At 45.5% G+C, this 27273-nt stretch overlaps 1 protein-coding gene across 1 annotated transcript in view; it reads left to right on the top strand.

The window, feature by feature from the left end:
• Nucleotides 1–595: 595 nt before the first annotated feature.
• The window catches only part of LOC311138064 (transcription cofactor vestigial-like protein 4), a 62247-nt gene continuing 35569 nt past the window's right edge, over nucleotides 596–27273 (top strand). The window contains exons 1-2 of the mRNA XM_084172716.1: nucleotides 596–755; nucleotides 22497–22713. Of these exons, the coding sequence (XP_084028842.1) occupies nucleotides 674–755; nucleotides 22497–22713 (299 nt within the window). The 5' untranslated portion in view covers nucleotides 596–673. The remainder of the gene's footprint in view (nucleotides 756–22496; nucleotides 22714–27273) is intronic.

The raw sequence follows: 27273 nt of genomic DNA, 5'->3' as shown, positions 1-27273 counted from the left end.
AGCCAAACTGTCTTCAAGAAAACCATAGTTCCATAAGTCATGGTGAATATCCGTATGTTTGTAAGCAGGAACCGGGTTAAATACGTTCTGAATAGACCTCATTGTATGTTATTTTTGCCAAGACAGCACTATTTCCTGTCTCCCAAATGATGTTGTAACCCCTCCTTATTTTGGCTCTCATTCTTCCCACGCTCTCCCTCTCTCTCCCCCCCTCTCCGGCCCTGCCTGGCTCTGCATTTGGAAGGCTGATCTTTTGTGCAAAAAATCCCTGACATTTGAGGCGCTCCCAGGATTTAGCGAGCATGCCCAGTGGTCGCAGCCTACTCTGAGGAAGCGGGTGGACATTCGAGTCATACCGAGCTGCGTGTCAGTGCAGACGACTTTACAGCTGGCTGTAAGGTTAGGAGGAACTGGCGCTGCCCTTTTTGTCCGAACAAATACTTTTTTATATAATCTTTACAAGTATTTAAAAACTCACTGAGTTTTGTCGGGAACTATTTTTAAAAACGTTTTTTTTCTTCTTCCTTTTATTCGAGGAGTTTAATTTGCGAGTAGAAAAGTGTAGCTGAAGTCTGAGCATTTAGCCGCTCAAGCTGACTGTGGTCGCGTTATTTTTCCTTGCGACTCGGTTGGGAGCAAAAAAAAAAGCTGGTCTTTTTTACTAAACCGATAAATGCTTGTTACGAAAATGGATCTGTTGAACTATCAGTACATGGACAAAATGAACAACAACATCGGCATACTCTGCTACGAAGGTAAACTTTGTTTCTCCACGCTGTACATTTCTACGCTGTGTATTGTAACAACATTGTAACAAAAGACGCGGTCCATTATCAACATAACATATAACACCGCTGGTTACTTTGTAGCCTATAACAGGGATGGGCAACTTTTTGACGGGGTGGGGTGGGGGGGCCACAAAAAATCTTAACTCATCATGAGGGGACGCAGTGGCTCGCGGGTCTGTCTACCTACATCCATACCCACACACATACAGTCAGAGCCGGCCCTAGCCTTTTGGGGGCCCTAAGCGAAATGTAGTGTGTCCCCCCCCCCTTAAGCGGCCCCCCCCATTAAAGTGGAGAGAAATGTATGTTTTAGAGTACATGTCCTGCAATTCTACACATGTTGCCATGGGGTGGAGAGAAATGTTTGTGATTTTTAATATGGTATCTGAGTGAGAGTGACTAACAAAATCAATGCCCCCCGTCCCGTCCCGTCCCGTCCCCCCGGTCGGTAATTCGACCATGATTACTACACGTTTAGATAGCTGGCTAGACTAACTTACCAATCTAAAAATGATTAGCTGAAATGGGCTAATTGAGTGACTGACATAACAAGAGTTAAACTGCTGATGCACTACCAGGTTTAGTAATTGCACCTTGTGTATTCTACTATTCTAACACTCAACGGTACGTTCGGACCCCGACTGAGTTCCCCGCTGGCCACCAGTTGCCCTATCCCTGGCCTATAAAGTTGTCGCATCTGTTTTTAAAGCTGAAATGTCTTGCTGCGTAAGTTCTCCTAACCTACTACGTAAAAAGTAACTTCCAGTAAAACCTGTGGTAAATGTATCTACCTACGGTAAATGATTTAACTGTGGTAAATTGCTCATCCGTTTGTGTGTAAAATATCTCTACATCCTCTTGCTGACCAAGGTTGACACAAGGATGATAGAAGTTGCAAAATTAGTCCAACTTGATGTGATTTTTTTATTTTATTTGACCATTTTTAAAATACATCATGTTACACCAGGTAACAGAATCATTAGATAGACTATCTCTCCATCGGATACGTCACAGCTGAAATAATTATCCCCGTGCTTGTACTCTGATTGAATTCATGTGGCCCCGTGTAGCTCAGTTGGTAGAGCATGGCGTTTGCAACGCCGGGGTTGTGGGTTCGATTCCCACGGGGGGGGCCAGTATGAAAATGTATGCACTCACTTAACTGTAAGTCACTCTGGATAAGAGCGTCTGCTAAATGACTAAAAATGTAATTAACAGTAGTAGGTTGCTCCAGCCCTCTATTTTGACTATTGTTGGTTATCTGTAGTGATGGGGGGGATTTTTAAACATATTGCCATGTTATTTGGAACTATTTTATGTCACTACTTTTTGTTGATGTTGCTAGGTAACGGTACCTAGTCGGCGGTACCTGCGTCATCCTATAGCTTGTCCTCCATCTTCTTTTACCAACATGTTTTCAGCACTTTTTTTTGTTTCCTTGACGGCTCAAAACTCATTTTCTCATGCTGTCTAAGTCCGTAAAGTACAAACCCGCCTGTCACTCCCAGGCAGGCTATACCAAAAAGGCTCAAAGTATTTGAAATATTTCAAATAGTATTTGAACCCAGGTGTGTTGTAGAGGGTGACATAGTGTGGTGTGTTTACTGTAGGCGTGGTAGAGGTTTACGCGGGAGTGAATTATTGTCTTGTCCTGTCAATTTCTTTCCCCCGTAATGTCCTGATCCTGCAACAGTTCTATAACCCTGGAACTTTCCTGTCCTGTCCCGATAAAAGTCACTCCCATCCTGTGCTAATTCTTATGCGCAGAAATCATAAATAACTTCCTCAGTTAGCTGCTCGTCTGTCCCCCGCTGTGCCTGAGTAGCCAGAATCCCGCGGGACCCGCAAGACCTGTTCCCGTGTTGTAGGGGGGTGACCAGCCCCTAGTAGCTAGCCTTCCTGTCACTGTCTGTCAGAGGGGCAGACCGATATTCCGTCCATGCTTTCCTTCCTGGGCTCAACATTCTCTCTCTCTCTCTCTCTCTCTCTCTCTCTCTCTCTCTCTCTCTCTCTCTCAATTTTCAATTCAATTTGCTTTATTGGCAAGACGTAACAATGTACATATTGGATATTTACAATATTAACATAATTTAAATAATAATAATCAATATTGTCAAAATAACCATATAACAATATAGAGGACATGTGCAGGTCGGTTGGTCTGTCAGACACTGTCCCTCATCTTATGGCAGGCAGCAATGTAGAGCGCTGCCAACCCACAGCTCTCTGTGTCCTCCCCCAACAGGACGGGTAGCCTATCCTCATCAGAGAGGTCTTTGAAACCTTGAAAAACTGTTTCAAATTTGGGGAAATTACACTCTAGTTGCTTTATCATTTTGTCAGGAAATGCAGCTCTGTCTCAGGTTCTGCTGTGGTGCAGTGGTTGCACAGCCTTTCCTCTACAGGAAGCCAGGTTTTCCTGTGTCTACCCTTCTCAATGGCAAGGCTGTGCTCACTGAGCCTGTAATATGTCAAGGTTTTTCTAAGGTTTTGATCAGTAACCATGGTGTACTGTCGATTTAGGGCCAGATAGCATTGCATTTTGCTTGGTGTTTGTGTTCCCAATAGGTCATGTAGTTTTGTTTTGACTGTGTTGTAATTTGGTTTATTCTGATTGATTGGATGTTCTGGTCTCTCTCTCTCTGGTCTCTCTCTCTCTCTCTCTCTCTGGTCTCTCTCTTTCTCCCTCTCTCTTTCTCCCTCTCTCTCTGGTTTCTCACTCTCTCTGGTCTCTCGCTCTCTCTGGTCTCTCTCTCTCTCTCTCTCTCTGGTCTCTCTCTTTCTCCCTCTCTCTCTCTTTCTCCCTCTCTCTCTGGTCTCTCGCTCTCTCTGGTCTCTCTCTCTCTGGTCTCTCTCTCTCTGGTCTCTCTCTCTCTGGTCTCTCTCTCTGGTCTCTCTCTGGTCTCTCTCTGGTCTCTCTCTGGTCTCTCTCTGGTCTCTCTCTCTCTGGTCTCTCTCTCTCTCTCTCTCTCTCTGGTCTCTCTCTCTCTGGTCTCTCTCTCTCTGGTCTCTCTCTCTCTGGTCTCTCACTCTCTGGTCTCTCACTCTGGTCTCTCACTCTCTGGTCTCTCTCCCTCTGTGGCATGGAAATAAGTAGCAGAGGGACTGATATGTCCTTCCTCTGGCGCTGGCCCAGAACTGAACTTAATGGAACATAAAACATAGAATGTACTTGTGGAATGAATCCATTCTCTGAGATCCTGTAGTCTAGTTTGTCTGTGAACAGCGTGCTGACTGGGCTGACTGCCCTGGACAGGAGAATGTAAATAAAATAGCTCATCAGACAATCACACACTTTAAATCTCACAGCTTGTCCACTTCCTGGTTTGTGTGAAAGGTCCTGGTTGGTTGAATTTTGATACTACGCTGCCCATTCCACTGTTGGAATGTTGGAAATCCCCTTAGTAAGCAGCATGCTGGGGGGGGCATCAGATCCCCCAGAGTCCAGTAACCTCAACAGAGCCTGTTGAGTCCAGACAGTCAGTGTGTCAGTCAGGTTGAAATGGACCGACCAGCAACAGAGCCTATTGAGTCCAGACAGGTTGAAATGGACTGACCAGCAACAGAGCCTATTGAATCCAGACAGTCCGTGTCTACCATCAGCAACACGTAGGTCAGGGCCATTTCAATCCCAAATGGCACCCTGGTCCCATTGGGAATAGGGTGTCATTTGGGACACAGTTAGTAGCCTAATGTCCCTTTACTATGTAAAGCACTGAGCTACTGGAAAACATCTATAGACAACAAAAACATCTATAGACAACAAAAACATCTATAGAGAACAAAAACATCTAGACAACAAAAACATCTATAGAGAACAAAAACATCTAGACAACAAAAACATCTATAGAGGACAAAAACATCTATAGACAACAAAAACATCTATAGACAACAAAAACATATATAGACAACAAAAACATCTATAGAGGACAAAAACATCTAGAGGACAAAAACATCTATAGAGGACAAAAACATCTAGACAACAAAAACATCTATAGAGAACAAAAACATCTATAGAGGACAAAAACATCTATAGAGAACATTTGTAGAAAACATCTATATACAGTGGGGGAAAAAAGTATTTAGTCAGCCACCAATTGTGCAAGTTCTCCCACTTAAAAAGATGAGGCCTGTAATTTTCATCATAGGTACACGTCAACTATGACAGACAAATTGAGAAAAAATAATCCAGAAAATCACATTGTAGGATTTTTAATGAATTTATTTGCAAATTATGGTGGAAAATAAGTATTTGGTCACCTACAAACAAGCAAGATTTCTGGCTCTCACAGACCTGTAACTTCTTATTTAAGAGGCTCCTCTGTCCTACACTCGTTACCTGTATTAATGGCACCTGTTTGAACTTGTTATCAGTATAAAAGACACCTGTCCACAACCTCAAACAGTCACACTCCAAACTCCACTATGGCCAAGACCAAAGAGCTGTCAAAGGACACCAGAAACAAAATTGTAGACCTGCACCAGGCTGGGAAGACTGAATCTGCAATAGGTAAGCAGCTTGGTTTGAAGAAATCAACTGTGGGAGCAATTATTAGGAAATGGAAGATATACAAGACCACTGATAATCTCCCTCGATCTGAGGCTCCACGCAAGATCTCACCCCGTGGGGTCAAAATTATCCCAAGAACGGTGAGCAAAAATCCCAGAACCACACGGGGGGACCTAGTGAATGACCTGCAGAGAGCTGGGACCAAAGTAACAAAGCCTACCATCAGTAACGCACTACGCCGCCAGGGACTCAAATCCTGCAGTGCCAGACGTGTCCCCCTGCTTAAGCCAGTACATGTCCAGGCCCATCTGAAGTTTGCTAGAGTGCATTTGGATGATCCAGAAGAGGATTGGGAGAATGTCATATGGTCAGATGAAACCAAAATAGAACTTTTTGGTAAAAACTCAACTCGTTGTGTTTGGAGGACAAAGAATGCTGAGTTGCATCCAAAGAACACCATACCTACTGTGAAGCATGGGGGTGGAAACATCATGCTTTGGGGCTGTTTTTCTGCAAAGGGACCAGGACGACTGATCCGTGTAAAGGAAAGAATGAATGGGGCCATGTATCGTGAGATTTTGAGTGAAAACCTCCTTCCATCAGCAAGGGCATTGAAGATGAAACGTGGCTGGGTCTTTCAGCATGACAATGATCCCAAACACACCGCCCGGGCAACGAAGGAGTGGCTTCGTAAGAAGCATTTCAAGGTCCTGGAGTGGCCTAGCCAGTCTCCAGATCTCAACCCCATAGAAAATCTTTGGAGGGAGTTGAAAGTCCGTGTTGCCCAGCGACAGCCCCAAAACATCACTGCTCTAGAGGAGATCTGCATGGAGGAATGGGCCAAAATACCAGCAACAGTGTGTGAAAAACGTTTGACCTGTGTCATTGCCAACAAAGGGTATATAACAAAGTATTGAGAAACTTTTGTTATTGACCAAATACTTAATTTTCCACCATAATTTGCAAATACATTTTCTGGATTTATTTTTCTCATTTTGTCTGTCATAGTTGACGTGTACCTATGATGAAAATTACAGGCCTCTCTCATCTTTTTAAGTGGGAGAACTTGCACAATTGGTGGCTGACTAAATACTTTTTTTTCCCCCACTGTAAATCCTATCACTTATAGTAGCACTGCTCTGCTCCTCACCATTAGGATGGTTAACTCTGCCATTCTCTATGTTTCACATTGCTTTTATAGCTTTTACAGGATGTTTCTGTCATGTAGGTTGTAAAGCACTGTGGGCTACTGGAAAACGGCTATATAAATCCTGTCACTTATAGTAGCTCTGCTCTGCTCCTCACCAGTATAACTGTTGGCACAAACATGTTGGACTGCAGTGGATGTCAGTGACGTCTTCAGCGGTGTATTTTAGTTGTTTTTATATACTTTAATAGGATGTGTTTTTGCCATGTAGGTTATTGTCAATACTGTGACATACGGGTGGTGGTGCTTCAATTATTTCTTCAGATAGATTTATCTCTGGAGACTGTTCGTCTTACAGACTCTTGTTATTGTGATGTGAGAGAGAGGAAAAAGGTTTGGACTGTGTTTATTTCTAAATGTGTATTGAACAGACAAGAAACGGAAGGACAGGTTGCATTATACACTTGTAAATGAGTGGTTGCGATGATTGAGGCTGAATGTTCCAATCCCAAATGGTACCCTATTCCCCATGGGTCCTGGTCTAAAGTAATGCACTATGTAGGGAATAGGGTGCCATTATGGATGGAGACTGTGATTTACCTCTTGTTGCAGACAATCAAGTGACTAGATACATTTTTCACTACTTGTTGTCAATTGTCAGTTACTCATCTCTCACCATCTCTGACTGTTCTCTCTAGTCATTCTCACCATGGCGGCGCACAATTGGCCCAGCGTCGTCCAGGGTAGGGGAGGGAATGGCCGGCAGGGGATGTTGGTAGAGCATGGCGTTTGCAACGCCAGGGTTGTGGGTTCGATTCCCATGGGGGGGGGCCAGTATGGGGAAAAAAAATAAATATATATATATATATAATGTATGCACTCACTAACTGTAAGTCGCTCTGGATAAGAGCGTCTGCTAAATGACTAAAATGTAAATGTAATGATACAGTTAAGTCTCTTTCCCTCTCTTTCACCCTCTGTCCTGTCCCTTTCCTGCTCTCTGCTCTGTATTTCTCCTTCGAGGAGAGTATAAAGACTAGTTCCTGTCCTGTCCCTTTCCTGCTCTCTGCTCTGTATTTCTCCTTCGAGGAGAGTATAAAGACTAGTTCCTGTCCTGTCCCTTTTCTGCTCTGTATTTCTCCTTCGAGGAGAGTATAAAGACTAGTTCCTGTTTGTTCCACAGCAGAGGAAGGGAACACTTTCCTCTGCAATCATTGCAGTCAGAAATGACTTGTCCTTTTCAGCTGACTGATTTGTCTGCAACAGAAGTAGACTCACTCACTCCACTCTGATAAATCGGTAGAGATAATAGCTGGGCCAATCAATGGTTGAACTGCAGGTCATAACATATAGGTCTAGCTGAATGGTTGACTAGCATGGGTCTCCCGAGTGGCGCAGTGGTCTAAGGCGATGCAGTGCTAGCTGTGCCACTAGAGATCCTGGTTCGAATCCAGGCTCTGTCGTAGCCGGCCGCGACTGGGAGACCCATGGGGCGGCGCACAATTGGCTCAGCGTCGTCCAGGGTAGGGGAGGGAATGACCGGCAGGGATGTAGCTCAATTGGTAGAGCATGGCGTTTGCAATGCCAGGGTTGTGGGTTTGATTCCCATGGGGGGCCAGTATAAAAAAAATGATGTATGTACTCACTAACTGTAAGTCGCTCTGGATAAGAGCGTCTGCTAAATGACTAAAATGTAAAATGTAAAATGTAGCACACACACACACACACACTAGGTTTGGGCGACGTCAAGCTTTAGCCTATCGTGATTGTGTACCCATAACACATTGTGATATACCATGCTTTCGTCCCTGTTGAAATGGAAATCGACGGGCCGATTCATGAAGAAAGATAATACGACCGTGAAGAGTTCCTCCAGTCATATCCTGTGCTCATCCAATGGAGAGAGAGAAGGGAATATAGGTGATGTTTTTTTTAGATACAAAATAGATGCAGCATGCAGAAATCGCTCCGCCATTTCCTGGTTGCTTAAATCCTAATAGTTCGCCTAATTTCAGTTTATATGACAAAACAAGCAAGTGTAGTGTAGAGAATCATTGTACCATCTGAACCGCTGTGGAATATGTTTTCCATAACCTAAAATATTGTATTTTCAGCTGTTTGAAGCTGGTGGACAAAACTGAAAGTAAAAAAACTTAAGAACGGGAAGCATAGAAATAGTGCACATAGAACAGCTCTAATGCTTCTTAGACTTGCTTTCAATGGGAATAACAGATCTATAACTCACATTTCTATGTGAATGTTTTTAGGTTACAGCCTAATTCAACATATTGATTGAAATAAGGCCATAGCATGTAGGAATAGGCAAATCAATCTGAATGACACTTGTGTGCTGTCCTGCTGTGTGCTGTCCTGCTGTGTACTGTCCTGCTGTGTACTGTCCTGCTGTGTGCTGTCCTGCTGTGTGCTGTCCTGCTGTGTGCTGTCCTGCTGTGTACTGTCCTGCTGTGTGCTGTCCTGCTGTGTGCTGTCCTGCTGTGTACTGTCCTGCTGTGTACTGTCCTGCTGTGTACTGTCCTGCTGTCCTGCTGTGTGCTGTCCTGCTGTGTGCTGTCCTGCTGTGTACTGTCCTGCTGTGTGCTGTCCTGCTGTGTACTGTCCTGCTGTCCTGCTGTGTACTGTCCTGCTGTGTGCTGTCCTGCTGTGTGCTGTCCTGCTGTGTACTGTCCTGCTGTGTGCTGTCCTGCTGTGTACTGTCCTGCTGTGTACTGTCCTGCTGTCCTGCTGTGTGCTGTCCTGCTGTGTACTGTCCTGCTGTGTACTGTCCTGCTGTGTACTGTCCTACTGTCCTGCTGTGTACTGTCCTGCTGTGTACTGTCCTACTGTCCTGCTGTGTGCTGTCCTGCTGTGTACTGTCCTGCTGTGTACTGTCCTACTGTGTACTGTCCTGCTGTGTACTGTCCTGCTGTGTCCTGCTGTGTACTGTCCTGCTGTGTACTGTCCTGCTGTGTACTGTCCTGCTGTGTGCTGTCCTGCTGTGTGCTGTCCTGCTGTGTACTGTCCTGCTGTCCTGCTGTGTGCTGTCCTGCTGTGTACTGTCCTGCTGTGTACTGTCCTACTGTGTACTGTCCTGCTGTGTACTGTCCTGCTGTGTGCTGTCCTGCTGTGTGCTGTCCTGCTGTGTACTGTCCTGCTGTGTACTGTCCTGCTGTCCTGCTGTGTACTGTCCTGCTGTGTACTGTCCTGCTGTGTACTGTCCTGCTGTGTACTGTCCTTCTGTGTGCTGTCCTGCTGTGTGCTGTCCTGCTGTGTACTGTCCTACTGTGTGCTGTCCTGCTGTGTGCTGTCCTGCTGTGTGCTGTCCTGCTGTGTGCTGTCCTGCTGTGTACTGTCCTGCTGTGTCCTGCTGTGTGCTGTCCTGCTGTGTGCTGTCCTGCTGTGTGCTGTTCTGCTGTGTGCTGTCCTGCTGTGTACTGTCCTGCTGTGTGCTGTCCTGCTGTGTGCTGTCCTGCTGTGTGCTGTGTGCTGTCCTGCTGTGTGCTGTCCTGCTGTGTGCTGTCCTGCTGTGTGCTGTCCTGCTGTGTACTGTCCTGCTGTGTCCTGCTGTATACTGTCCTGCTGTGTACTGTCGTGTGCTGTCCTGCTGTGTGCTGTCCTGCTGTGTGCTGTCCTGCTGTGTGCTGTCCTGCTGTGTGCTGTCCTGCTGTGTCCTGTCCTGCTGTGTCCTGCTGTGTACTGTCCTGCTGTGTGCTGTCCTGCTGTGTACTGTCCTGCTGTGTCCTGTCCTGCTGTGTCCTGCTGTGTGCTGTCCTGCTGTGTACTGTCCTGCTGTGTCCTGTCCTGCTGTGTCCTGCTGTGTACTGTCCTGCTGTGTGCTGTCCTGCTGTGTGCTGTCCTGCTGTGTGCTGTCCTGCTGTGTGCTGTCCTGCTGTGTACTGTCCTGCTGTGTCCTGCTGTGTCCTGTCCTGCTGTATACTGTCCTGCTGTGTGCTGTCCTGCTGTGTACTGTCCTGCTGTGTTCTGTCCTGCTGTGTTCTGTCCTGCTGTGTGTTGTCCTGCTGTGTGCTGTCCTGCTGTGTCCTGCTGTGTGCTGTCCTGCTGTGTACTGTCCTGCTGTGTCCTGTTGTGTACTGTCCTGCTGTGTACTGTCCTGCTGTGTGCTGTCCTGCTGTGTACTGTCCTGCTGTCCTGCTGTGTACTGTCCTGCTGTGTACTGTCCTGCTGTGTCCTGCTGTGTGCTGTCCTGCTGTGTGCTGTCCTGCTGTGTCCTGCTGTGTGCTGTCCTGCTGTGTGCTGTCCTGCTGTGTACTGTTCTGCTGTGTGCTGTCCTGCTGTGTACTGTCCTGCTGTGTACTGTCCTGCTGTGTACTGTCCTGCTGTGTGCTGTCCTGCTGTGTGCTGTCCTGCTGTGTACTGTCCTGCTGTGTCCTGCTGTCCTGCTGTGTACTGTTCTGCTGTGTACTGTCCTGCTGTGTACTGTCCTGCTGTGTGCTGTCCTGCTGTGTGCTGTCCTGCTGTGTACTGTCCTGCTGTGTGCTGTCCTGCTGTGTGCTGTCCTGCTGTGTACTGTCCTGCTGTGTACTGTCCTGCTGTGTGCTGTCCTGCTGTGTACTGTCCTGCTGTGTGCTGTCCTGCTGTGTACTGTCCTGCTGTGTCCTGCTGTGTACTGTTCTGCTGTGTGCTGTCCTCCTGTCCTTTACTGCGTTACTCCAGTCAAGTTAAAATAGGTTAAACCGTTGTTTGTCACATCACGTTGTCGTCACCATGGTCGATAGACCATGCTATCATAATATCGCCACACACACACACACACAGGCAGTAAGAGACTGACTGGAGGGCTCCCCACGTTTGCCAAACTTGGTCCTGGGGTCCCCCACTGGGTGCACATTTTGGTTTTTGCCCTAGCACTACACAGCTGATTCAAATAATCAACTAATGATCAAGCTTTGATTTCAATCAGCTGTGTAGTGTTAGGACAAAAACCCACAACGGGGGTCTATAATGTCTCATCAGGCTTGGGTCCCAACGGGGGTCTATAATGTCTCATCAGGCTTGGGTCCCAACGGGGGTCTATAATGTCTCATCAGGCTTGGGTCCCAACGGGGGTCTATAATGTCTCATCAGGCTTGGGTCCCAACGGGGGTCTATAATGTCTCATCAGGCTTGGGTCCCAACGGGGGTCTATAATGTCTCATCAGGCTTGGGTCCGTAATAATAAAGCATCTCAGATGGCTGGTCCAGGATCAGGTCCCCCCCTGTCCATGTAGTCTTATTTGTTATTATCTACAAGACAAAACTGATCCTAAATCAGAATTCTTACAATACTTGGGCCCTGGCCTGGCCACTGTCAGCAGAATACCTGCATCTATCTCTGTCCCCTCCACCACGCAGATTGTCACGTGACCCAGTGATAGGATAGAAATACACAATCCATTTCAACGCAGGTGCTGCTGTCTCTCTCTCCCGGTCCCAGTCCGGACCACTACAGCAAGGCATGTCTCTCTCTCCCGGTCCCAGTCCGGACCACTGCAGCAAGGCATGTCTCTCTCTCCCGGTCCCAGTCCGGACCACTGCAGCAGGCATGTCTCTCTCTCCCGGTCCCAGTCCGGACCACTGCAGCAAGGCATGTCTCTCTCTCCCGGTCCCAGTCCGGACCACTGCAGCAAGGCATGTCTCTCTCTCCCGGTCCCAGTCCGGACCACTGCAGCAAGGCAGCGCAGTTATTTTTGGTATTCAGCTCTGAAGAAGACTGAGCTCATGTTCAGTCTATTCCAGCCTGAGTGTCTGTGACTGTGGACAGAGTAGAGAGCCTGGCTGTCTGTGACTGTGGACAGAGTAGAGAGCCTGGCTGTCTGTGACTGTGGACAGAGTAGAGAGCCTGGCTGTCTGTGACTGTGGACAGAGTAGAGAGCCTGGCTGTCTGTGACTGTGGACAGAGTAGAGAGCCTGGCTGTCTGTGACTGTGGACAGAGTAGAGAGCCTGGCTGTCTGTGACTGTGGACAGAGTAGAGAGCCTGGCTGTCTGTGACTGTGGACAGAGTAGAGAGCCTGGCTGTCTGTGACTGTGGACAGAGTAGAGAGCCTGGCTGTCTGTGACTGTGGACAGAGTAGAGAGCCTGGCTGTCTGTGACTGTGGACAGAGTAGAGAGCCTGGCTGTCTGTGACTGTGGACAGAGTAGAGAGCCTGGCTGTCTGTGACTGTGGACAGAGTAGAGAGCCTGGCTGTCTGTGACTGTGGACAGAGTAGAGAGCCTGGCTGTCTGTGACTGTGGACAGAGTACCTACACACAATACCCCATAATGTCAAAGTGGAATTATGTTTTAAGACATTTTTACAAATGAATAAAAAATGAAAAGCTGAAATGTCTTGAGTCAATAAGTATTCAACCCCTTTGTTATGGCAAGCCTAAATAAGTTCAGGACTAAAAAATCGTTAGCTGTTGCAAAAGCAGCAGCTACTATTCCTGGGGTCCACACAAAACATGAAACATGACATAATACAGAACATTAATAGACAAGAACAGCTCAAGGACAGAACTACATTAAACATTTTTTGTTTGTTTCAAAAGGCGCACGTAGCCTACGTATCAATACATACACACAAACTATCTAGGTCAGATAGGGGAGATGCGTTGGGCCGTGAGGTGTTGCTTTATCTGGGTTTTTGAAACAAGGTTTGCTGTTCACTTGAGCAAATGAGATGGAAGGGAGTTCCATGCAATAATGGCTCTATATAATACTGTATGCTTTCTTGAATTTGTTCTGGATTTGGGGACTGTGAAAAGACCCTTGGTTGCATGTCTGGTGGGGTGTGTGTGTGTCAGTGCTGTGTGTAAATTGACTATGCAAACAATTTGGGATTTTCAACACATTTTTAAGTTTCTTATAAAAATAAGTGATACAGTCTCTCCTCAACTCTTAACCAAGAGAGATTGGCATGCATTGTATTTATATCAGCCCTCTGATTACAATGAAGAGCAAGCTGTTCCGCTCTGTTCTGGGCCAGCTGCAGCTTAACTAGGTCTTTCCTTGCAGCACTTGACCACACGACTGGACAATAATCAAGATAAGACAAAACTAGAGCCTGCAGGACTTGCTTTGTGGAGTGTGGTGTCAAAAAAGCAGAGAATGTCTATTACGGACAGATCTCTCCCCATCTTTACAACCATTGAATCTATATGTTTTGACCATGACAGTTTACAATCTAAGGTAATGCCAAGTAATTTAGTCTCCTCAACTTGTTCAACAGCCACACCATTCATTACCAGATTCAGCTGAGGTCTAGAACTTAGGGAACGATTTGTACCAAATACAATGCTCTTAGTTTTATAGATGTTCAGGACCAGTTTATTACTGGCCACCCATGGTGAAGTTATTAATTACACTTTGGATGGTGTATCAATACACCCAGTCACAACAAAGATACAGGTGTTTTTCCTAACTCATTTGCCAGAGAGGAAGGTGTCATGACTTGCCCTCATGGGTTGTGGATCAAACATGCCGGCTAGGCAAAGGTTTGAACACCCCCTTTCCTGGGGGCCAGTTTTTTGACCGGTCTTAAAAACCGTGCGGACTTTCTCTTCCTTGCCATGAAGTATTGGGAGAAAGGACCCCTTTGTTAACAAAGGAAGTCTTCCCGCCAAGACTCCAACATCCAAAAGTGGATAATGAAATAATATTCCTACTTAAAAGAATGTGGGAAATGGTTGGTGGGGACTTAAAGAACAATTATGTCAAATTCGTTACTATGTTGTGATGTCATTAAAGACGGTGGAACAACATAACTGTATCTCTGGGGGGCTACACTTCCCAGTTATGAGGTTTGCATCTAATTTTTGTATAAAACGAATGATTAAGTATAATAATACTTTTGTGAAGATAACGATGTGATTTTTTTGCATTCTAGATGAGATGATTGTTTTCCATATTGATTTGTTCTCAGTCAGTGACCACGCCCAGATGAGCACAAACATGATGGAACGCCCCTTTTACCCAGAGGGCATACAAATCCTTGAGACGAAATTCACCTCAGACCAGGAAGCCCCACAGCTTAAAATGGTTGAAACTCTGCAAGACCAGCAGACGTGAAGCGTGAGCTAAACGTTACAAAATGGTTTAAAACTAAAGGAAGACCAAGCATACTACGGTATATGCCGGATGTTGCTTCAATCAATAACCTGTGTGTGTGTGTGTGTTTGTATTGTGTTATTAGTTAGTTAGTTAGTTAGTAAATAAATAATTAAGCCAATTTGTGTATTGCTGATTCATCAATAAGGTTAGGGTTCTTGCAGGTTGAAGGATTATGCGACGTTCAGAATGAGACTGATAAGAGGTAATCATTTAATAAGTGACTTATGCTATATATCGATATCTTCTAAGAGTTTAATTCGAAAGATGGTAACTCGTTAAAAAATGTATTCCGTGGTGCCCCAAATTCCTAATGAGTTAATTGTTACATGATTAATTTAATCGAGTGACAATTAAACATAGATAGGTAATTCGATAAATAAGTCATACATTAAATTTAGTCACGACAAAGGAAACTGCTAAGTGATTTCACCATGAGGCCAATGGTGACTTTAAAACAGTTTGAGTTTAATGGCTGTGATAGGAGGAAACTGAGGATGGCTCAACAACATTGTAGTTATTCCACAATACTAAGCTAAATGACAGAGTGAAAAGAAGAATGCCTGTACAGAATAACAAATATTCCAAAACTTGCATCCGGTTTGCAATAAGTCACTAAAATAAAACTGCGGAAAATGTGGCAAAGAAATTAACTTTGTCCTGAAAACAAAGTGTTATGTTTGGGGCAAATCCAACACATCACTTAGTAGCACTCTTCTTTCAAGCATGGTGGTGGTTGCATCATGTTTGGGGTATGCTTGTCATCGGCAAGGGAGTTTTTTGTAGGATAAAAATAAATGGAATAGAGCTAAGCAAAGGCAAAATCCTAGAGGAAAACCTTGTTCAGGCTGCTTTCCAACAGACACTGGGAGATGCATTCATCTTTCACCAGGACAATGAAAATAGTTTTCCAATGGAGCCCTCTTTGTCTGGAGAAATAAATGAACGGTTCCAGCGCTGTAGGAGCTGCATCTATTACGCTTTGTTTTGGGACAAACCGGATCACTCTGAGTTCCAATGTGGCAATTGTTCACTTGCCGAGGATTATAGGCTTGAGGTGTCTTCCTTGATCACGCAGGTCACCAGGTGGCTTCCTTGATCACGCAGGTCACCAGGTAGCTTCCTTGATCACGCAGGTCACCAGGTAGCTTCCTTGATCACGCAGGTCACCAGGTAGCTTCCTTGATCACGCAGGTCACCAGGTAGCTTCCTTGATCACGCAGGTCGCCAGCCTACGTAAGAAACTGGGGAAAACACAGAGTGGAATGTTTACATTTTCTACGCCGGTGGCTGGACGGCGTTCGCGATTGTTGGATGCATCTCCGCCTTGTCGTTCGTCGTTATCCGACTGGCCGGTGTTGCCCCGGAGCTCCCCCATCTGACAGCGGAGTCAAAGGAGCACAGCAAGAGGAGCAAGGCAATCCACGATGGTCGCATGTCACGAGCCGTGGAAGCCGAAGACAGCGGCCTGCCGCAAAGCAGCCCCAACGAGAGAGGATACAAACAACGAATAGTTTCACCGCCCTGGAGCCTGATCTTCCTGCACCTTCATCGCTGGGGGTGCCTGTGTCTGCAGCCGCAGTGCCTACTCCTACTCCTTCCCCATAAGATTTCGACGTCAACGTCGGCAACCTTTCCGTCCCTGCTCTGTATCGAGCGGGCTTCTCCATCTGTCGGAGGCCTGCAACATCCTGTGAAGCGTGGGAATGGGCGGATTTCCTCATCCTTTTCACCAGCCATGATTTTGGGAAGCTCCATGGTAAGAAATGTGACTGTTCCTGGTGCAAAAACAATGTCCTATCCCGGAGCTCGAGTAAATTACATTACTAAGCTGCTCCCGAATGTACTACGCCAGGACATTGACATAGATTATATTGTAGTCCATGTGGGTTTTAATTACATTATGAAGGGCAGCTCTGATCAGTTGAAACTGGATTTCAAATAGCTGATTGACTCTCTGCTAGACACTAATAAAAGACCCATCATATCTGGCCCTGTGCCCTCTCTGAATCATGGCATCATATCTGGCCCTGTGCCCTCTCTGAATCATGGCATCATATCTGGCCCTGTGCCCTCTCTGAATCATGGCATCATATCTGGCCCTGTGCCCTCTCTGAAACATGGCATTGAACGCTTTAGCAGGATTCTTTCTCATCACAACTGGCTATGTGATTATTGCAGCTCCAATGGGTGTAACATTTGTTGACAATTTCGATTTACGTTTTATAAGGAGGATGGGATCAACCCAAATCATTTGGGTTCCTGTATCCTTTCACAGCATTATAAGGCTGCGTTGAGACAATGATTTATCAATGACCCAAGCCCAGCTCAGTTAATCCCTACCATTGTGTTGGAAGACACAATGTAAGTAACCTAATTTAGGTCCCTCTAACTGCTCTGTATGCCTCTGCTGATCCTACAGCTATTGTATGCAGTAATCATGTGTCTAAGAACCAGATTTATGCTGTTAGCACTGAGGCGGTGTGCCCTAGTAGGAAGTCCACTGTGTGCAGCTCACCCTGCACTAACATAAATAACATGAGAATATCTACTTCTGCTAAGCTTCCCAGTAAAGCAATGAAAACAAGCAAGCATCCCAGAAAAGTACTCAAAATACCCCATGTTTACATATGTAGCTTAAGAAACAGGGTTCATGAAATTAATAACTTGCTAGTAACAGATGACATTGATACATATTCTGACTCTCAAACTCACTTAGATAATACCTTTGAGGATACAGTGGTAGCAATACAAGTTTATAACATTTACAGAAAAGACAGAAATGCCAATGGTGGAGGTGTTGCTGTTTATATTAAGAACCACATTCCTGTAAAGCTTAGAGAGGATCTCATGTTAATTACTGTTGAAGTAATATGGCTACAGGTTCATCCGCCTCACCTAATGCCCATTCTTGTGGGAAGCTGCTATAGACCACCAAGTGCTAACAGTTAGTATCTGGATAATATGTGTGAAATGCTTGATAATGTATGTGATATCAACAGAGAGGTATATTTTCTGGGTTATTTTAAATATTGACTGGCTTTCATCAAGTTGCCCACTCAAGAAAAAGCTTCAAACTGTAACCAGTGCCTGCAACCTGGTTCAGGTTATCAGTCAACCTACCAGGGTAGTTACAAACAGCACAGGAATGAAATCATCAACATGTATCGATCACATCTTTACTAATGCTGCAGAAATTTGCTTTAAAGCAATATCCAAATGCATCGGATGTAGTGATCACAATATAGTAGCCATATCTAGGAAAACCAAAGTTCCAAAGGCTGGGCCTAATATAGTGTATAAGAGGTCATACAATACATTTTTTTGTGATTCCTATGTTGTTGATGTAAAGAATATTTGTTGGTCCGTGGTGTGTAATGATGAGCAAACAGACGCTGCACTTGACAGATGTATTAAATTGCTTACTCCAGTTACTAATATGCATGCACCCATGAAGACAATGACTGTAAAAACGGTTAAATCCCCGTGGATTGATGAGGAATTGAAAAATTGTATGGCTGAGAGGGATGAGGCAAAAGGAAAGGCAAATAAGTCTGGCTGTACAACCGATTGGCAAACATACTGCAAATTGAGAAATCATGTGACTAAACTGAATAATAAGAAGAAACTACACTATGAAACAAAGACAAATGACAAAGAATTATAGTAAAAAGCTTTGGAGCAACTTAAATGAAATTTTTGGAAGAAAAAGGCAAACTGCTCCATTATTAATTGATTCATATGGCTCATTCATCACAAAAACCCACTGATATTGCCAACTACTTTAATTATTTTTTCATTGGCAAGATTAGCGAACTTAGGCATGACATGTCAGCAACGAACTCTGACACTACACATCCAAGTACATCTGACCAAATTCTGAAAGACAAGAATTGTAATTTTGAATTCCGTAAAGTGAGTGTAGAAGAGGTGACATTTTTGTTGTCTATCAACAATGACAAGCCACCGGGGTCTGACAACTTGGATGGAAAATTCCTGAGGATAATATCGGACGATGTTTCCACTCCTATTTGCCATATTTTCAATTTAAGCCTACTAAAATGTCTGTGCCCCCAGGCTTGGAGGGAAGCATCATTCCGCTACCTAAGAATACAAAAGCCCCTTTTACTGGCTCAAATAGCCGACCAATCAGCATGTTACCAACCCTTAGTACATTTTTGGAAAAAATTGTTTGACCATATAGAATGCTATTTTACAGTAAACAAATTGACAACAGACTTTCACCATGCTTATAGGGAAGGACATTCAACAAGCACAGCACTTACACAAAAAACGTATCTGTCTAACAGAACACAGAGGGTGTTCTTTAATGGAAGCCTCTCCAACATAATCCAGGTAGAATCAGGAATTCCCCAGGGCAGCTGTCTAGGCCCCTTACTTTTTCCAATGTACTAACGACATACCACTGGCTTTGAGTAAAGCCAGTGTGTCTATGTATGCGGATGACTCAACACTATACACGTCAGCTACTACAGCGACAGAAATGACTACAACACTTAACAAAGAGCTGCAGTTAGTTTCAGAGTGGGTGGCAAGGAATAAGTTAGTCCTAAATATTTGTAAAACTAAAATAATTGTATTTGGGTCAAATCATTCACTAAACCCTAAACCTCAACTAAATCTTATAATAAATAATGTGGAAATTGAGCAAGTTGAGGTGACTAAATTGCTTGGAGTAACCCTGGATTGTAAACTGTCAGTGTCAAAGCATATTGATACAACAGTAGCTAAGATGGGGAGAAGTCTGTCCATAATTAAGCGCTGCTCTACCATATTAACAGCACTATCAACAAGGCAGGTCCTACAGGCCCTAGTTTTGTCACACCTGGACTACTGTTCAGTTGTGTGGTCAGGTGCCACAAAAAGGGACTTAGGAAAATTGCAATTAGCTCAGAACAGGGCAGCACAGCTGGCCCTTGGATGTACAAAGAGAGCTAACATTAATAAAATGCATGTCAATCTCTCCTGGCTCAAAGTGGAGGAGAGATTGACTACATCACTACTTGTATTTATGAGAGGTATTGACATGTTGAATGCACTGAGCTGTCTGTTTGAACTTCTGTCGCACAGCTCGGACACCCATGCATACCCCACAAGACATGCCACAATACCCCACAAGAGGTCTCTTCGCAGTCCCCAAGTCCAGAACAGACTATGGGAGGCGCACAGTACTACATTGAGCCATGACTACATGAAACTCTATTCCACATCAAGTAACTGATGCAAGCAGTAAAATTAGATTTAAAAAACATAAAAATCCACCTTATGGAACAGCGGGGACTGTGAAGCAACACAAACATAGGCACAGACACATGCATACACACACATGATAACATACGCACTATACACATGGATTTTGTACTGTAGATATGTGGTAGTGGTGGAGTAGGGGCCTGAAGGCACACAGTTAGTTTGCTGTGAAATCTGTGAATGTATCGTAATGTTTTTAAAATGGTATAACTGCCTTAATGTTGCTGGACCCCAGGAAGAGTAGCTGCTGCCTTGGCAGGAACTAATGGGGATCCATAATAAACCCCAGGAAGAGTAGCTGCTGCCTTGGCAGGAACTAATGGGGATCCATAATAAACCCCATGAAGAGTAGCTGCTGCCTTGGTAGGAACTAATGGGGATCCATAATAATCCCCAGGAAGAGTAGCTGCTGCCTTGGCAGGAACTAAAGGGGATCCATAATAAACCCCAGGAAGAGTAGCTGCTGCCTTGGCAGGAACTAATGGGGATCCATAATAAACCCCAGGAAGAGTAGCTGCTGCCTTGGCAGGAACTAATGGGGATCCATAATAAACCCCAGGAAGAGTAGCTGCTGCCTTGGCAGGAACTAATGGGGATCCATAATAAACCCCAGGAAGAGTAGCTGCTGCCTTGGCAGGAACTAATGGGGATCCATAATAAACCCCAGGAAGAGTAGCTGCTGCCTTGGCAGGAACTAATGGGGATCCATAATAAACCCCAGGAAGAGTAGCTGCTGCCTTGGCAGGAACTAATGGGGATCCATAATAAACCCCAGGAAGAGTAGCTGCTGCCTTGGCAGGAACTAATGGGGATCCATAATAAACCCCAGGAAGAGTAGCTGCTGCCTTGGCAGGAACTAATGGGGATCCATAATAAACCCCAGGAAGAGTAGCTGCCGCCTTGGCAGGAACTAATGGGGATCCATAATAAACCCCAGGAAGAGTAGCTGCTGCCTTGGCAGGAACTAATGGGGATCCATAATAAACCCCAGGAAGAGTAGCTGCTGCCTTGGCAGGAACTAATGGGGATCCATAATAAACCCCAGGAAGAGTAGCTGCTGCCTTGGCAGGAACTAATGGGGATCCATAATCAACCCCAGGAAGAGTAGCTGCTGCCTTGGCAGGAACTAATGGGTCTACTGTTCTACTGTTCTACACCGCACAGTCTACTGTTCTACACCTCAGTCTACTGTTCTACTGTTCTACACCGCACGTTCTCTCTGTAGACAATTGAAAAATGTTACATTGAGTTGTATGCCACTATGCCTAGCTTGACAATGTGACTTTACTGTACACTGTTAAGGTGAACAGTTTGTTGTGTATTGTTTAGGCGAAAACTTGGCTCTGCATTGTTTTGGTGAAGAGCATTTTGAGAATATGATTGAAATCGGCTTCGAAATGTTTGTCATGCAGTGCCAAGGTAACACAGTGCTCAGTTCAGTAAGTCTTTCCAGAGTTGACTGAGTTTAACATTGGAGTAAAGTCTTGTAGAGGAAAGTCCCCATCTGGACATACTGCCAGCAGAGGAAAGTCCCCATCTGTACATACTGCCAGCGGTAGTTTTCCAGCCTCCTTTCCTCCTGTCCTCTCTCTCTGAACTCCGTGGTGTACTGTACTCTGGGAGCTACCTGCCGGAAAGGAAGGAACAGCATACAATATTTATTTTAACCTGTTTACATTTCAACCAGTTTTTCTTCTGACACGTCATGCCAGAACATTCACACATTCAGCAAAGTGTTGGATTTGACAATGTTTACAGGAAGTTCGGTAGTAAGAAGCTGTGTGGTTTATACTTTTAAACACGGTAATCCCAGGCTATTCACTAGTGATGGGGGGAAAAGATGTCCCAAATGGCACCCTATTCACTAGTGATGGGGGAAAAAGTTACATATCGCGATATTATTTTTGGACGATATTGATATTTGACTCGTCGTATTATAATAATTTTTTTGGTACTGTAGCTAGCGCTAGTCTGCTGTACCGGCGCCAAAACTCTGGTATTGTTCATCCTATAGCTTGTTCTCCATCTTCTATTGAAATGGTGAGCCAACATGTTTTCAGCACTTTTATTTCCCTGACTGATAAACTCATTTTTCTCAAGCTCTCTCCTCTCTCTGCAGCAGACAGACCTTTCTGTCCAATCAACATCGGCATCGGTCACTTGGTTCATATAAACCATATTTAATGAATCCTCGTGAAATAAATAATAATAATATGCCATTTGGCAGACGCTTTTATCCAAAGCAACTTACAGTCATGTGTGCATACATGTTTACATATGGGCGGTCCCGGGGATCGAACCCACTACCCTGGCATTTACAAGCGCCGTGCTCTACCAGCTGAGCTACAGTGAAGTTAGGTTGAGAAGAGCTTGGAGAGTTAATCGTAATTTGTAATTAAATCCACTTAAAATTGGACAAAAACACATTTACTTGAAGAACAGTGCAGATGCAAAGTTTGGTAACAGAATGACTGTTTGTGTTGTTGGTGCCATAGATTTTAAAGTCTCAGCATTATTCTGTTACCGGGGAATTACCGTTGTGCTTTTCTCAAGGGAGGCTTCTCTGTTTTTGTTTTGATGCAGGGGAGAATGTTGGAGATAGAACTGTCATTAGTGCAACTTCCTCCCGATTGGATAACCAGGCCTTCAATGTGTTTTAAGTTCTAAATGTTATCGTGTGTTACTCTCCGTCCAGGCGAGGCAGCGCTGCGAGGTGACCCCAGGATGCACCAGTCCATGTCCGTGTCATCGTCTGGTGTCACCAACCACAGCCACCGGACGGGCCCTCCTCCCATCAGCCCCAGCAAGAGGAAGCTCAGCCTCAGCACAGTACAGGACCAACAGGACAATGATGACCAAGACTGTGACAACCAACATGTGGCCAAGATGAGCCGGCTGTTTGCTGCACAGCTGTAAGTAGATTCTGATCATGGTGAACCGGCTGTTTGCTGCACAGCTGAAAGTATAGGGGTACACATGCACGACAACACTCGCGGGGATACTCACACTCACACAGAGAAAGTGACAGATGTTTGTTTTGGCTCCACATGCATTGTGACATCGTAATGGAATGTTGCCTTCTGTGCAGGAATGTCCACTTTTCCAAATGTAGCCTATATGACTTCCTGGGGAAGTGCTTTGCAGTAGCTATAGCTACTGCTGTGTTGAAGGGCTGTGTTGAAGGGCTGTGCAGGTAACCACAGTATCTACTGCTGTGTTGAAGGGCTGTGCAGGTAGACACAGTATCTACTGCTGTGTTGAAGGGCTGTGTTGAAGGGCTGTGCAGGTAACCACAGTATCTACTGCTGTGTTGAAGGGCTGTGCAGGTAACCACAGTATCTACTGCTGTGTTGAAGGGCTGTGTTGAAGGGCTGTGCAGGTAACCACAGTATCTACTGCTGTGTTGAAGGGCTGTGCAGGTAACCACAGTATCTACTGCTGTGTTGAAGGGATGTGCAGGTAACCACAGTATCTACTGCTGTGTTGAAGGGATGTGCAGGTAACCACAGTATCTACTGCTGTGTTGAAGGGCTGTGCAGGTAACCACAGTATCTACTGCTGTGTTGAAGGGCTGTGTTGAAGGGCTGTGCAGGTAACCACAGTATCTACTGCTGTGTTGAAGGGCTGTGCAGGTAACCACAGTATCTACTGCTGTGTTGAAGGGCTGTGTTGAAGGGCTGTGCAGGTAACCACAGTATCTACTGCTGTGTTGAAGGGCTGTGTTGAAGGGATGTGCAGGTAACCACAGTATCTACTGCTGTGTTGAAGGGATGTGCAGGTAACCACAGTATCTACTGCTGTGTTGAAGGGCTGTGTTGAAGGGCTGTGCAGGTAACCACAGTATCTACTGCTGTGTTGAAGGGCTGTGTTGAAGGGATGTGCAGGTAACCACAGTATCTACTGCTGTGTTGAAGGGCTGTGCAGGTAACCACAGTATCTACTGCTGTGTTGAAGGGCTGTGCAGGTAACCACAGTATCTACTGCTGTGTTGAAGGGCTGTGCAGGTAGACACAGTATCTACTGCTGTGTTGAAGGGCTGTGTTGAAGGGCTGTGCAGGTAACCACAGGGGCTGGGAATTCCCAGGGACCTCACGATTATCACGATACGTAGGTGCCGATACGATGTGTATTGCAATTCTCATGATTCTAAATGTATTACGATTCGATATTGCGATTTGACGTTCCAAACATATTGCTCAATACAGTGGGGAAAAAAAGTATTTAGTCAGCCACCAATTGTGCAAGTTCTCCCACTTAAAAAGATGAGAGAGGCCTGTAATTTTCATCATAGGTACACGTCAACTATGACAGACAAAATGAGGAAAAAAAAATCCAGAAAATCACATTGTAGGATTTTTAATGAATTTATTTGCAAATTATGGTGGAAAATAAGTATTTGGTCAATAACAAAAGTTTTGTCAATACTTTGTTATATACCCTTTGTTGGCAATGACACAGGTCAAACGTTTTCTGTAAGTCTTCACAAGGTTTTCACACACTGTTGCTGGTATTTTGGCCCATTCCTCCATGCAGATCTCCTCTAGAGCAGTGATGTTTTGGGGCTGTCGCTGGGCAACACGGACTTTCAACTCCCTCCAAAGATTTTCTATGGGGTTGAGATCTGGAGACTGGCTAGGCCACTCCAGGACCTTGAAATGCTTCTTACGAAGCCACTCCTTCATTGCCCGGGCGGTGTGTTTGGGATCATTGTCATGCTGAAAGACCCAGCCACGTTTCATCTTCAATGCCCTTGCTGATGGAAGGAGGTTTTCACTCAAAATCTCACGATACATGGCCCCATTCATTCTTTCCTTTACACGGATCAGTCGTCCTGGTCCCTTTGCAGAAAAACAGCCCCAAAGCATGATGTTTCCACCCCCATGCTTCACAGTAGGTATGGTGTTCTTTGGATGCAACTCAGCATTCTTTGTCCTCCAAACACGACGAGTTGAGTTTTTACCAAAAAGTTATATTTTGGTTTCATCTGACCATATGACATTCTCCCAATCCTCTTCTGGATCATCCAAATGCACTCTAGCAAACTTCAGACGGGCCTGGACATGTACTGGCTTAAGCAGGGGGACACGTCTGGCACTGCAGGATTTGAGTCCCTGGCGGCGTAGTGTGTTACTGATGGTAGGCTTTGTTACTTTGGTCCCAGCTCTCTGCAGGTCATTCACTAGGTCCCCCCGTGTGGTTCTGGTATTTTTGCTCACCGTTCTTGTGATAATTTTGACCCCACGGGGTGAGATCTTGCGTGGAGCCCCAGATCGAGGGAGATTATCAGTGGTCTTGTATGTCTTCCATTTCCTAATAATTGCTCCCACAGTTGATTTCTTCAAACCAAGCTGCTTACCTATTACAGATTCAGTCTTCCCAGCCTGGTGCAGGTCTACAATTTTGTTTCTGGTGTCCTTTGACAGCTCTTTGGTCTTGGCCATAGTGGAGTTTGGAGTGTGACTGTTTGAGGTTGTGGACAGGTGTCTTTTATACTGATAACAAGTTCAAACAGGTGCCATTAATACAGGTAACGAGTGGAGGACAGAGGAGCCTCTTAAAGAAGAAGTTACAGGTCTGTGAGAGCCATAAATCTTGCTTGTTTCTAGGTGACCAAATACTTATTTTCCACCATAATTTGCAAATAAATTCATTACAAATCCTACAATGTGATTTTCTGGATTTTTTTTCCTCATTTTGTCTGTCATAGTTGACGTGTACCTATGATGAAAATTACAGGCCTCCCTCATCTTTTTAAGTGGGAGAACTTGCACAATTGGTGGCTGACTAAATACTTTTTTCCCCCACTGTATATGTCTGCTGCAGAGGGACAGGAGGGAGCATGAGAAAATGAGTGTTGATCAGTCAGTGCTGAAAACACATTGGCTCACTATTTAAAAAGAAGATGGAGAACAAGTTATAGGACGGAAAATGCTGGCGTTTTGGCGCAGGTATAGCCGGCTAGCAAGAACATATAGATTTTTTTTAAATACTTGGAGTCAAAGTATCAATATCGTCCAAAAATATTCTCTGAATGTAACTGTATAAAGTTTCCCCCTCCTTCACTAGTAGCCACAGTAGCTAGCTAGCGCTCCTTCAGATGGGAAAGGGGAAAGGGGGATATCTAGTCAGTTGTACAACTGAACGCATTCAACTGAAATGTGTCTTCCGCATTTAACCCAACCCCTCTGAATCAGAGAGGTACGGGGGGCTGCCTTAATGGACGTCCACGTCATCGGCTCCCGGGGAACAGCAGATATTGGCTGAGCAGGTAGCCACAGTAGCTAGCTAGCGCCCCATGCTGCAGATGGAATCCTGGATGCCTGAGAGAGAATGTGCTGCTTGGGGGTTGGCGTTTCTCTACTGGGCTCTGCTGCTCTCTCTGAGGCTCAGGATTCCTCACATGCCTGTGATTGGAGCACATGGCTGGGCAGTGGAGGCTGGTCATGCCCTCCCTCCATGCTTGGTCCTGGGCTGTGTCTCAAATGGCACCATGTGCCCTATTTAGTGCGCTGTGGGCTCTTGTCAAAATGGTCAAAAGTAGTGCACTATAAATGGGATAGGCTGCTGCTGTGGAGGCCCCTAGCTCACATAACTCAAATTCCTCCCCTGCCTGCCTGCTTGCCCTCCCTCCCTTCCCCTCCCTCCTTTCCTCTCCCCTGCCTCTCCTCCCTCTCCTCCCCTCCCCCTTCCTCTCCTCCCTCTTCCGCCTCCCCTGCCTCTCCTCCCTCCCCTCCTTCCCTCCCCTCCCCTGCCTCCCCTCCCCTCCTTCCCATCTCCTCCCTCCCCCTCGTCTCCCTCTCCTCCCTCCCCTCCTTCCCATCTCCTCCCTCCCCCTCCCTCCCCTCCTTCCCCTCTCCTCCCTCCACCTCCCCTGCCTCCCCATTTTTTAAATATAGAGACCTATTCCGAACGGACCCGAGGACAACTACACTGACCAAAAATATAAACACAACATGTAAAGTGTTTGTCCCATATTTCAGCATGACAATGCCCCTGTGCACAAAGCGAGGTCCATACAGAAATGGTTTGTCAATCGGTGTGGAAGAACTTGACTGGCCTGCACAGAGCCCTGACCTCAACTCCATCGAACACCTTTGGGATGAATTGGAATGCCGACTGCGAGCCAGGCCTAATCGCCCAAGATTAGTGACCAACCTCACTAATGCTCTTGTGGCTGAATGGAAGCAAGTCCCTGCAGCAATGTTCCAACATCTAGTGGAAAGCCTTCCCAGAAGAGTGGAGGCTGTTATAGCAGCAAAGGGGGGACCAACTCCATATTAATGCCCATGATTTAGGAATGAGATGTTCGACAAGCAGGTGTCCACATACTTAGTTTTTAACTCTGCATTGTTGGTTAAGGGCTCATAAGGAAGCATTTCACGGAAAAGTCTACACCTGATGTATTCGGTGCATTTGATTGGACTCACAGAGGCGGAGTTATCATTATGCAGAAGAGGCAATCGCCTCAGGCC

The sequence above is a fragment of the Coregonus lavaretus genome (genome assembly GCF_964263955.1).
Source record: "Coregonus lavaretus genome assembly, chromosome: 12".
In the NCBI taxonomy this organism is placed as follows: Eukaryota; Metazoa; Chordata; class Actinopteri; order Salmoniformes; family Salmonidae; genus Coregonus; species Coregonus lavaretus.
The sequence above is the reverse complement of the archived record's forward strand: the minus strand, read 5'-3'. Positions and strand labels throughout refer to the sequence as shown.